General features: G+C 36.1%; 2 protein-coding genes across 2 annotated transcripts; both read right to left on the bottom strand.

Annotated features, from left to right (window-relative positions):
• Window positions 1-2503: 2503 nt before the first annotated feature.
• Window positions 2504-4424, bottom strand: LOC111435296 (squamosa promoter-binding-like protein 13A). The gene is made up of 3 exons (XM_023072741.1): window positions 3613-4424; window positions 3330-3466; window positions 2504-3243 (listed from the first exon to the last, which is right to left on the bottom strand). The coding sequence occupies exons 1-3, from the start codon at window positions 3945-3947 to the stop codon at window positions 2675-2677; spliced, it is 1041 nt and encodes a 346-aa protein (XP_022928509.1). The 5' UTR covers window positions 3948-4424; the 3' UTR covers window positions 2504-2674.
• A 5952-nt stretch (window positions 4425-10376) lies between these two features.
• LOC111435092 (probable WRKY transcription factor 75) lies at window positions 10377-12224 on the bottom strand. The gene is made up of 2 exons (XM_023072425.1): window positions 11839-12224; window positions 10377-10786 (listed from the first exon to the last, which is right to left on the bottom strand). Exons 1-2 carry the CDS (start codon window positions 12183-12185, stop codon window positions 10606-10608), a joined length of 528 nt encoding a protein of 175 aa, XP_022928193.1. The 5' UTR covers window positions 12186-12224; the 3' UTR covers window positions 10377-10605.

Raw genomic sequence — 12224 nt, 5'->3', positions numbered from 1 at the left:
GTTCTGATGGTCTCTATACCCTACTCATAACCAACTCTCACTTTAAAGCCCCCTGCCTTCTTTTTAGGGAATACTTTACGGACTAGAGAGTTGGACTCCTATTAGCATAGTTTCAAAACCCCTCCCGTAGCATAACTGTTTCTTTGCTTTTAATTTTGTTTATATGTACTAGATCCAATACAGTATATTAGCCAGGTTTAATGCAGTGCAGTTATGTTTGGGCAGAAGAATGTTAAAACCTATTCAAGTTGGCGAAGGAAGAATGACAGATAGCATAAATATAAAGTGTCAGAAGAAACCACATCAAGCTTATCAAGCCTATGGGTTATGAAAAATTTCGTAGAATCCGTATCTTTAAGACGTCTATTCTGGCATGTTAATGCAACAGGCTGGTACTCCTTTCTGTAGACCACGCTTTTGTAATATAACTGCGATGTTGTTCTTTCAGGACTGTGGAGAAAGCAACTAAGGAGCTGGAATCCAAGACTTCTCATAAAGATATTCCCAAAGATGACAAGCATTAATGTGAATATTGGTTAAATAGCAACGTGAACCTCTTAACGTGTCAATCCTCTCTCTCTCTCTCTCTCTCCCTCTCTCTCTCTCTCTCTCCCCCCAATTTTGTGGTCCACTTTAGCAATAAATAATGTTTCTTATCTAAGGGTTCCTTTTCATCCCAGTTTAATATCTGTTCTGTTCGCTTTAGTCAAGACAATAAAATTACATGAATTTTCTTTTACAGAAACCCTAGTCTGTTAAACAAGATATCTTTGAATTCTTCCACTATCAATGGAGGTATTGTTTTATATGATTGAATCAATGGCTTGCCTGGTACGTGCTACTATATCTCACCCTTCTCTTATTCTTGTCTTGTAAGACAACCTAAGATATGCACTCAAATAGAGACCTTTTCCCATTTCCACGCCTGATTGTAGTCATAAACTAGTTTATTAAGTGGCCTATAATAATTAGAGGTGCTGGGTTGCCTGCCCCCAGTGCAAAAGATAAGAGCATTTGTTGACTTCATTTTGATTATAATTATGTCTAGCATGTTGAGATAAACAAGGAAATTGTGTTGTTTTCTGCTAACATCAGTATTTGGTATCATTTTGTCACAACCCTGAGGTCAGCCATTTGAATATATTACTCTTTGTTACATTCTGTATGTATAATGTATTCCTGCTTTCTTCCATACAGTTTTTTGTGTTTCTTTATTCATACATGCAATGGATTAACTGTTAGAAAAGTGAAAAGTAGGCATCCTTTTGATCTTTGAGATTTTGTAAACGATTCTCTTTGATCTTCCTGTCATTTAGTCTTTATCAATAGAGCTGTTCAGTTGGTTGAGGAGAATGTTGACTGAATATTTGTTTATTGGCTATTGGCTATTGACTAGGCTCTCTTTCCATACCATATGTGGTTTGTTTTAGTGCCACGATTTGATTGAAAGGAATACTTGTTTCTTTATTTGTCTATTGAGTCTTAGGGAGGGCCCCTTGCTTTATTTTTTTCTTACTCCATCTCTTTATCTCTACCACTCCCTGGCCCTTTCTCCATGAAAGATCTTTATTGTTTGATTAATACATCCAAGCTACCAAATGGCCCCCAAATTCCTCCATGTTGCCCATCACCCAAATAATGCTTCCTCCCAAAGAAAATTATATTTAGATGTCCCGACTTTCAAAGATATATCTTAATCAGGTGTATTCAGATTGACGTGATTGTTTTCGTCATTATCTGTTTATGAACACTTTATGCGAATCCGAATCTATAAGCCTATTTCAATTTCTTGCATTGAGATGTTGAAATCAAAAGTGTGATGTTGAAGTAGGAAACTAAACCAATCCTCTGCGGATAATACCCGAATGAATAATGAATGTTTTGGAATTGTTGAACAATGAACAAAATAACAATAATAATAATAAAAAAAAACTAAAATTCACAATATATCTTTAAAAATATAGAGTCCATAGTGCTTGAACCAATTATGAAATCTCACTCTACTCGTTGTTGTATAAATGAGCGTTAGAGTGAGCGAGGGAAGAGCTATCAATTTAGGGGCTTTCCCCCTTATCCCTCACCCTACCCTTTCGTTTCTTCCCTCCGATTTGAGAGATTAATTGATTGGATATCCGAAAATCATAATCTTTTCTAGGATCTGCTTCTATGGGTCCGGTTTGTTTGACATCTATGCCCTCTACCCACACTCCTAGATCTTCACATAAACCAGCATTTCTCCTCCTTTAGTTTTGCTGAATTCATTGTCAGCCATTGTTCTATGCTCTATGAGCAAAGCTTGTTTCCATGTTTTCTCCAAATTTACCATAAAAAACTCAGCATGATGAAGGATATAAGAACATAAGTAAACTAACAAACAGACCATGATTCAAGAAACAAGTCTAGCAGAGCAATAGAAAGACAATCTATCTCCAGGATCGCTCCGCTCCACGTACATGTCACAAAATGGCACGTAGATATCTTTAACGTGGAGTGGCTCGTAGTCTAAATGACGATGTCAAAGTAGTAGTCTATTCCTTTTTATGTCAAAGGTCACAAAACAACCAGCAAAATAGACCCCTTTGCTGTCTACAATCACAGAAACAAAGAACTTCATATTCAAAAGAAGTCTTGCATTAAAGCCATAAAAAAAAAAAACAAACAGACAAAGCTTAAACTACTCCCAAGAAATGGGAAACAAGCCATTAGATTCCTCCTCCATTTCAAGCCCCAACTCACTATGATGAACATTGGTTTTACTAACAGCCTTGTCCTTTGAACCAAAGGACTCAGAGAAATCACTTAGACTACTGAAATTCAGCTCAGTCTCCTCTTGAGTTTGGACTGGAAGACTCAGATGGGACTGAACCAAAGAGCTCAAGCCAGCCTCTGGGAGAGCTTGCACAGGGTGCGATGACAGAAGATAGAGAGCACAACCCGAATCCTCGGGCGAGTTATTCGGAGGCACCGTTTTCTGGCTGTCCCCCTCACTCACCTGAGAGATTGCATCAGGAAGTTGCTGATTGAAACAAAACTGAGAAGAAACCATATGCTTTCCTTGCTTTGAGCCATTCTTAGGCTGCAAAAATGGCAGCTGTTTGTTGTCTCCTCCTCCAAAACTGAAGAAACCAGAGGAATTTGATGGAATCAAAGATGAGTTTTCTTCAGTTCTCGTAGGCCATAAACTCCTACCAAGTTCATCAGGAACATGAACTTGTTGATCGCTGAATTGCAGCACAATTGGACCTATGGATTTGAGGAGGATAACCCAATTTTACAAACAGAACAAGAACAGAATCATAAGAAATTTCTATGGATTTGAGGAGGGATACCTTTGCAATTTGACAGAAAATCCCTTGAACTGATGAACAAGGATTCAGGCTGAGGCTTCCTCCTACGCCGATTATGTCCATCAAGCCTCTTTCTACAGCTTCTCTTAACCTCATCAAACTCACCAAGCGAATGAAATCTACAATACTTTTAGACTCCACAAGAAACCAAAACAAGAAACCATACATTTTGAGGCAAAATTACAGCAAAACAAACGAAACCCATCATTTTTTTGTTGTTCTTGTTGTTGTTCTCGTTATTGTTCTTGTTATTGTTAATGTTTACCTGCTGCACTGTTGACAGAATCGTTTCTCCTCGCCTCTGACCATCACAACAGGGGTTTTGGAGTGCAAATCGCAGACCCTATGACGACGATGATACTCCTTGCAATTGCTCAAGTCAGAGTCACAGCCATCCACCAAACATGTCTGGTTCTGGCTCGCATGAAGCAATCGAGTCCTCTTGGAGGATCCATGAGAGGTAGAACTTTCTTGACTCGAACCCTTGAGAATCTGTTCTTCATTATTTGATCCAATCGAGTCAGAAAAACTTGTGGGATTCTGTTTGTTTTCCTGGAAAGTGACTCTTTCCCCAGAAAATTTTCTCCAACCCCAATCCATAAACACACACACACACCCACCCACCCACCCACTTGTTTCAATTTGTTTCAATCTGTACCTCCTTCTCTCCAATTGTTCATATGCCCAAATCTTCAAATGGGTATCCACTTTTTGGATAAAAAACAGTGAAAAAACGAAGGATAGAGAATGGTTGGATGATATAATAGCAGAGAATCCTCCACTGGTTTTGTTGCAGAAGTTAGCAGATGGATGGAAAAGTTTCAGAATAATTTCAATCAATCCAAACCTCTTTGGAATTGATAGGGTAATCAACAGTTAATCAAAAGACCCCACTTGAGTTTTGAGGCTTAAAGGAAGCTTTTTCTCATCTTACTCCAAATGGAAGAGAGAGAAACTGAGGAGAGAGAGAGAGACAGAAAGGGGTGAAATAATAGTGAAATTTTTGGTGAATTTTTCCATTTTGCCTCTATATGACAAACAGAAACCTCCAAGGAAATGGGTCAAGATTTTGATTAAGAAAGCTCCCATCTTTACCATTCCCATCAAGGCCCATGTAGGCTGCAACATTGATACTCATTGGTGAAGTGTGAGAGAGATGTAATAAGCAAACAAAATAAGGCAAAAATGGAAAAAGAGGGAAGAAAAAAAACAAAGGAAAATTGGGTGATGGAGATGATAGCTCAAACAATTGAAAGGTAAATACAACTTTTGAGCTAGGAGAGAAGAACAGCTTGACATTACATGACAGTGACATTTTGTTGGTTTTCCCATCTTTCTTTCTTTTAATCTCTCTTCCACTTTTGGAAATGGTTTTAGCGGAAAAAACCCGCTTAAAATATCAATCAATGGGTCTCACCGTTAATAAACTATTAATCTTTCAATATCTTGTTCGATAAATCTCTGTAATGGGTCAACGCATGCATAATTCAGTAGATAAGACATTTCTACTTCTTCTAAGAAGTTGTTCGGAAAAAGTTTTGTTTTTTCAATCCAATGTTTCTCATTTATCCAGTTGTATCGATTTTGTTACTTTGATTTTGAATTTCAAATTGCACTTAAAATTTAGACAAGTGTTTTAGCTGAAACCCTCTGGGTAATTTTTCAAAACGTACCCTCAAGTGCGTTCAAGTGTTAGTAGTCATCGTATCTGTTTGATCGAGCCTCTTTTCGAGAAAGTACCTAGAAATTTGTTTCTACTTCGCTTCATCAATTTAGAACATACGAGACACGTGTCGTAAACTTTAAAACCTTAGGATGAGATTAAATATGAATAAATGTGAAAATTGGAAGGGAGATGAGATTAGAAAGAGAAAAGGAAAAGAATTAGTATTAAAATTATAGGAAAGCAAAGGGCTTTAAAGAAAGGGAAATCAAAAGCATTTCATGTCTGTTCTTAGAATCTCTGACAAATTTCCATTTTGTGACCACAAAATTTTTAGACATTGATTCATTATGCTTTGTAACACTTTAATTTTATACCAACTTTGGCATCTTAACAACAATCATAATGCTTTTTTAAACGATATAGTTGTTGGCCTCACGATTTTAAAACGTATATGTTCGGTAGAGATTTTCACATCCTTATAAGGGAGCGCTTCGTTCCCCTCTTTAATCGACGTGGGGTCTTACAATCTACTCCCCTTATGGGCCAGCGTCCTCTCTAGCACACCCCCTAGTGTCTGGCTCTGATATCATTTGTAAGAGCCTAAGCCCACCGCTGGTAGATTTTGTATGCTTTAGCCCGTTACATGTCACCGTCAATTTCACAATTCTATAATGTGTCTGCTAAGGAGAGGTTTCCACACTTTTATAAGGAATCTTTCGTTCTCCTCTCCAACCGATGTGAGATCTCACAACATTACTCATTTTTACGTTTCATCTGTCAAGTCAATTTACGAAATGATCTTGTTAACAACGCTTATAGTTTTTACACACTAGTCAGTCGAAAATTTTCAGAGTCTAGGAGTACAATGGAAACTTACCTTAGGGTTAAAAGGGTATTTTGTGTAATTTAACGTTATTTTTCTCCTAGCTCGAGTGAGACTTTCATACGCTTTACTTTACCTTAGTGCAATTATTGTGGAGACTTGCCCTCGATGCAACCGTTCTCAAAGTCATATAAGACGATTGTGAGACAATTTTAACTAATTTATTTGTTGATCTTGAACTCGGTTTTCCAAAATTTCTGGTATTTTTAATTTTATTTTTTTCTAGGTTCCCTAAGGTGTCCCAAGCACATATTTTTTTCTACACCGATTTGAGATTCATTCTCTAAGACACCTAATAAAATCCCGAAAATTTGAAAATTAAAAGGCGATGAAAAGGGAATTACATACCTGTTGAGCTCGGGTGCTACACAAAGTGACAAGATAAATCATCGCGTAATTCTTTCTAATAGGAAGATAAAAGAATTCATATTAATGAAAATCCACGAAATGGAAGCACAGACAAATTACTTGATAATTTCTTAGTCGTATCACATCGTGGGTTAATCTCTCATTTTCTCGAGCTTGACTTATTAGCCTAGTTACACTACACAACACAAATACTGAGTGAAGTTGAAACAAATATAATCGACGTCCAATCGACGTTCCAAGTGATTTAACATACCATATATATATATATATATACCCACAAGGTAACGACTTCACACGCAAACAAAGAACGTCCTTCTCAATATATTAAGACATCTACAAAATTTTCATATAATTGTAATTAAAATAATAGTTAAAAAAAATTCAAAAACTTGATAATGTATTTAAAATGGGCCACATGAGGCCCAATAGTTGACCACTTTTTTTATTTATTAAAAAATAAATTAATTCATTTTTTAATTAAATAAACTCTCTCTTTCTTCATGTCTTAGTGGATTCTTATTATTAAACCAAAATAATAATAATAATAAAATAAATAATAATTATAACTTAATTTTAATGCAATTTGGTAATCCCATTTCATAAAGTACCAAAATTTCTTATATTATCTTTAATCTTTTTATTTTTGAAAAAGAAAATAGTATTAAGTTGATTTTTTTATTTTTTATTCTTATTTTTTAAACCAACAACATAAAAAACACAATGATATTGTGTTCCAAAGTTTGTTTTTTATTAATTAATTTTTTTTAAGATAAGGATTAAAATTCCCCAAACTGTAGTGGTTGCCAACCAATTGGAATTTTTTTAAATCAATAATATTTTTGTGTATTTGCAAAGCTTTAATAATATCCACGATAATGTTAGATATCGGTTGGAGAGGGGAATGAAACATTTCTTATAAGGGTGTGAAAACTTCTTCCTAGTAGATGCGTTTTAAAATCTTGAAGGGAAGGTCAGAAGGAAAAGCCTAAATACGACAATATCTGCTAGAGGTGGACTTGAGCTGTTATAAATGGTATCATAGTCAGTCACCGGACGATGTGAGGGGTGGATTGTAAGATTCCACAACAGTTAGAGAGGAGAACAAAATATTCCTTATAAGGGTGTGGAAGCCTCCAAAGAAGTGGATTGTGAGACCTCTCCCTAGTAGACGTGTTTTAAAACATTGAAGGGAAGCCAATATCTGTTAGAAGTGGGTTTGAGCTGTTATAAATGATATCAGAGCCAGTTACTGGACGACGTGCCCGTGAGGATGCTAAACCTCCCGGGGTGGATTATGAGATTCCACATCAGTTAGAGAAGAGAACGAAATATTCCTTATAAGGGTGTGGAAGCCTCTAAGAAGGTGGATTGTGAGACCTCTCCCTAGTAGATGTGTTTTAAAACATTGAAGGGAAGCCTGGAACGGAAATCCCAAAGAGGACAATATCTGTTAGAAGTGAGTTTGAGCTGTTATAAATGATATCAGAGCCAGTCATTGGTAATGTGCTCGTGAGGATGCTAAACCTCCAGGGGTGGATTGTAAAATTCCACAATAGTTAGAGAGGATAACGAAACATTTCTTATAAGGGTTGGAAGCCTCCAAGGAAATGGATTGTGAGACCTCTCCCTAGTAGACGTGTTTTAAAACATTGAAGAGAAACCTGGAACGGAAATCACAAAGAGGACAATATCTGTTAGTAGTGGGCTTGAGCTGTTATAAATAGTATTAGAGTCAGTCACTAGACAGTGTGCTAGCGAGGACGCTATGTCTCTAGGGGATGGATTGTGAGGTTCCGCATTAGTTGGAGAAGAAAACGAAACATTCCTTATAAGGGTGTGAAAACCCCGAGGAAGTAGATTGTGAGATCTCTCCCCGATAACGTTTTAAACCCTTGAGAATGTTACAAACATATAAATATTCTAAATTTGAAGTATTAGGTCATAAATTTGTGTTTTTTCTTTTGATATTTTATCACATTTATTGTCAAATCTTTTACATTAAGATTATTCCAAGATTTTTATCAATTTTTTTAAAATTTATTTTTGCCTTTTATACTCGTGAACGAAAAAGGGTTCAATTGTAAATTTGTGAGATTCCACGTCGACTGAAGAAAGGAATAAAACATTACTTATAACGATGCGGAAACCTGTCATTAGCAGATGTATTTTAAAACAAAGCTCGAAAGGAAAGACCAAATAAAACAATATTTATTAGCAATGGGTTTGGACGGTTATAAATAGTATCATAACCCACATCGATTATAAATGGCTCGACGATACGTAACAGGACCAAAACAGATAATATTTACAAGGGGTGGATTTGACTGTTTAGTTTGTCATTTTAGATTATTTAAGGAGAACTCGTCCACTACAGTAAGAAATATATCACATGGCTAGGTACCCGTTGTTGAGAAAGGTAGAGGCCAAACAAGTTCAATATAATCAATTGTGACGACAGAGTGTGACTTATGAAAAGATATAATGAAGAAAAATCATGGTTGGATTCTGTGTTGTGTTTCGAGAAAAATCATGATCGTGAGTGTTTGTTTTCAACTAGAATAAGAAATCGGTAGTTGTAACGAGATTTTTCTTCGTTGTTGCTGTGAGTGTTTTTCATATTACGTAAACTAATATAAACTCGGTAGTCGAAAGCAGTATCCGTTTGAAAAAAGTTTGATTCTGTATTTGACAGTATAAAGAGATATTACGGAGGTATATGCTACTTGGGTATACGGGTTTTTATTGCTCCGACTTCTTCACATTTAGGTTCTTCAAGACAACTTAGTTTTTTTGGTAGTGGAAATTGTGGTTGAAGCAGCATTTCGAAATGACAACATGAAGATATATATATAGATATGGATATGGATATATAAACACAGTTACGCTTATCAAAAGACTGACTTAGGCCAGCGTGAAAGATGCAAACACTCTCGTGTTTCAACCTCACTATACTATTAATATTTGTGGGGCATTGTATACTGAAAACTTCTACGGTAAACAAGTGAATGGATGCAGTGTCACGGTCATGCTTGTCCAAGACGTGTTACCCATGGCCGCATGCCCGTAACAAGCCAAAACCACTGCCTTGTACTACTTTACTACTTTCTTTTTCTGTTTTCATGTTGTATTATTTTCTTCTTGTTTTCTTTAAGAGTATGACGTTTTAGCGAGATCATGGCTACGCCTGGTAGACATGAAATACCTCAAAATGTACTATAGGCAGATGCGACTAGTTGTCAAATTCTCCCGACCTGAAAAGTTATATACTGTTCAAGCGGTTGTTGTTGTCTTTTTGCTTGCATGCTATATAACTCCACTCTCTTCTTACTTTCAAAACTCTTTTTCCAAAATCTCTCCCTCGCTTTCTAAAATCTTCTCTTGAAATCGGGACTCGATGTATATACGTTGTCCAACCGTAGGCAACGTGATCTGAAGTTGGCTTGACTCACTCAGTGTTGAGAGTGAGTGTCGCACAATCGCCAAATCCCCTACCTAGAAACCGCGATTGTGACACAGTGCGTGGCGAACTAACGATTCTTTTTGTTTCCCTATTTTATTAATTTATTAACGTTCTTCTAACTTAGAGTTTAGGTTAGTTTATATTTTGGTCGAACCTTCATTTTCAAATTGTTTGTTGTACAAAATATTCCTAACAAGAATTTAATTTGGGATCAAAATAAATTTTTGTATCATTTGAATTAGGTTCTCGAAAGGCTCATTTAATCAATAAGGTTCAAACTCGCCAGAGTCCCTACCCATTTAAACAGAAACATTGAAATTTGAATTTTTAGAAATTTTTTAATATTTATATATATTAGAAAAAAAATTGTTCACGAGACATTTCTGACTTGATTTTCATGAAAATAAATGAAATTTTTTATAGGAATGAGAATGAAATAGAAAGCTCGGTCGTAAACATCACCATTTATATCGTCTCCAAACCACAAGCTGCTATGTTATTAGTTTTTACCTATTGAAAATATGAATTTTTAGAAATTTTTTAATGTTTATATATATTAGAAAAAAAATTGTCCATGAAAAATTCGTGACTCGATTTTCATGAAAATAAATGAAATTTTTTATAAGAATGAGAATGAAATAGAAAGCTCGATCGTAGACATCACCATTTATATCGTCTCCAAACCACAAGCTGCTGTGTTATTAATTTCTACATGTTGAAAATAAACCGAGGAGCTGATGATGAGTATAAACATGATCGGCCATGTTTTGATTACACTATCCACAAGTATTAATGTGTGTGATTTGATTCAATATCATGGCGGTGGCTTCTCTCTTCGTTCATCGTCTTCATCAAACGGAAGATCATTTTTCTTTTTTTTTTAGAAAGATGTACCGTAAATCTGCATTCTACTCAAGATTTGTTCGAAGTTATCTGTTGGCTTATCAATGGAGTGTGTGTGCATGCCTTCATATGTTGTCACCACTACCCCTTCGTCTCTTGTTAACCTTTGCACTTGTTTCTTCACGTTACATCCTTGATGCGTGCACCTATAATAGCTCCTGCACGTGTTCGTAATTACATTAATCTCGAGATGTATAAAAAGAAACAGTGATATCTTCAAGCTTGAACATGATTATGTTTGTAACATGGAACCTCAAGAGATTTAGGGAAGAATTGGTGACTGATCAACGAACTGATGGTTGATCTATATATGCATGCATATGTTCATAATATACAAATCTTGAGATGAGAAGAGGGTCAAGATCATTTTAGAGGTCTAGATACAAATATCGAAAAACCTAAAGAAAAACTGAGGATTGATCTATATATATGTGCACGTGTATGTGATAGATAAATCTCCAGATGAGAGGAGGGTCAAGAACGTTATATAGAAAACCTCAAAAAAATCTATTGATTTACGCATAATCTTAAAACAAGAACAGGGTCAATATCGTTTTGAACTACTTATTCTCGACTTATAAACGTATTCTCGTGCTTAGGCTAATGATTGAATATTATAAAAGTCAACATCCTCGTGCCATATATTTCTTGATATTATGTATTAAAAAGATTATCCTAGCTTCAAATTTGAATCATTCAATTATTTAAATCAAGATTCAAAACTTATACTAACAAGTTTAAACAATGTATAGATTATAAAATTAAAACTTTCTTCATTCAATTATTTAACTCACTACAAGAACGCTTCGACATCTTAAAAATGAGTTATTCATGCATCGTGAGTTGAATCAAGACCGGGCTACTAAACTAGAAGAGAGTAACGAACAAGCAAATGCACTTCCAAAGTTGATGGGTCGGTTTCAAGCCAACACGACAAATGCACTCCTGGAGTTGCTTGGCCGATCTCGTAGCATTGTTGCAGTAAGCAATCAGCTAAAAGTAACAAAAGTAGTCCTAGGTAAATTTAGTAGGAAAAAAAACGTCATTTTCACTTTCTATCCGTCGAAAGTTACGTCACTATTCCTCTCTCTCCAATAGCTCAACAGCTAAAACATCGATAACCCATTTTTCGGTTCAAAGATTCAAATCGAACAACCGAAAAATATTTAAAAAAAAAAACACAAAAACAAAATGAAATTGAATTAATTACCTAGGAAACTTGTTGTTTTTGACAGCTTTTTGACCATATTTCCTCCAACGATATCCATCATCAAGTATGTCAACTTGGCTCTTTGTCTCGAAAGCATATCTCGGTTTCCTCACCTTCTTCTCCCCTTTCTTTTTTCCGCCGCCGATCTGGTAGCTATCGCCGCCGCTATTCCTGTCGCCTTCCACCACCGCCGCCGTCTCCATCTTCAAAAACCCATTTCCCTGCAGATTCCCACCGTGAAAACTCCCAAAAACATCGGACCCACTGTCGGGCGACATGTCGGGATGATGATAAGCCGACAACCCTTCGCCGCCGGAGCAGGGGAAAAACATCTGGTAATTCTCCATTGATATCGGCGGCGCCGGCGGGGGAGAGGAAAAAGAAGA

Source organism: Cucurbita moschata, unplaced genomic scaffold, assembly GCF_002738365.1.
Source record: "Cucurbita moschata cultivar Rifu unplaced genomic scaffold, Cmos_1.0 Cmo_Scf00048, whole genome shotgun sequence".
Lineage (NCBI taxonomy): Eukaryota > Viridiplantae > Streptophyta > Magnoliopsida > Cucurbitales > Cucurbitaceae > Cucurbita > Cucurbita moschata.
This window is presented reverse-complemented; position numbering and strand designations above follow the sequence as displayed.

Coding starts and splice junctions, on each gene's coding strand:
- LOC111435296 (XM_023072741.1), bottom strand. CDS start 3,947: ATGGATTGGGGTTGGAGAAAATTTTCTGGGGAAAGAGTCACTTTCCAG. Junction 3,467..3,612: donor TTCTGTCAACAGTGCAGCAG/GTAAACATTAAC, acceptor AAAGTATTGTAG/ATTTCATTCGCTTGGTGAGT. Junction 3,244..3,329: donor TTTTCTGTCAAATTGCAAAG/GTATCCCTCCTC, acceptor TCAAATCCATAG/GTCCAATTGTGCTGCAATTC.
- LOC111435092 (XM_023072425.1), bottom strand. CDS start 12,185: ATGGAGAATTACCAGATGTTTTTCCCCTGCTCCGGCGGCGAAGGGTTG. Junction 10,787..11,838: donor AAAAACAACAAGTTTCCTAG/GTAATTAATTCA, acceptor GAACACGTGCAG/GAGCTATTATAGGTGCACGC.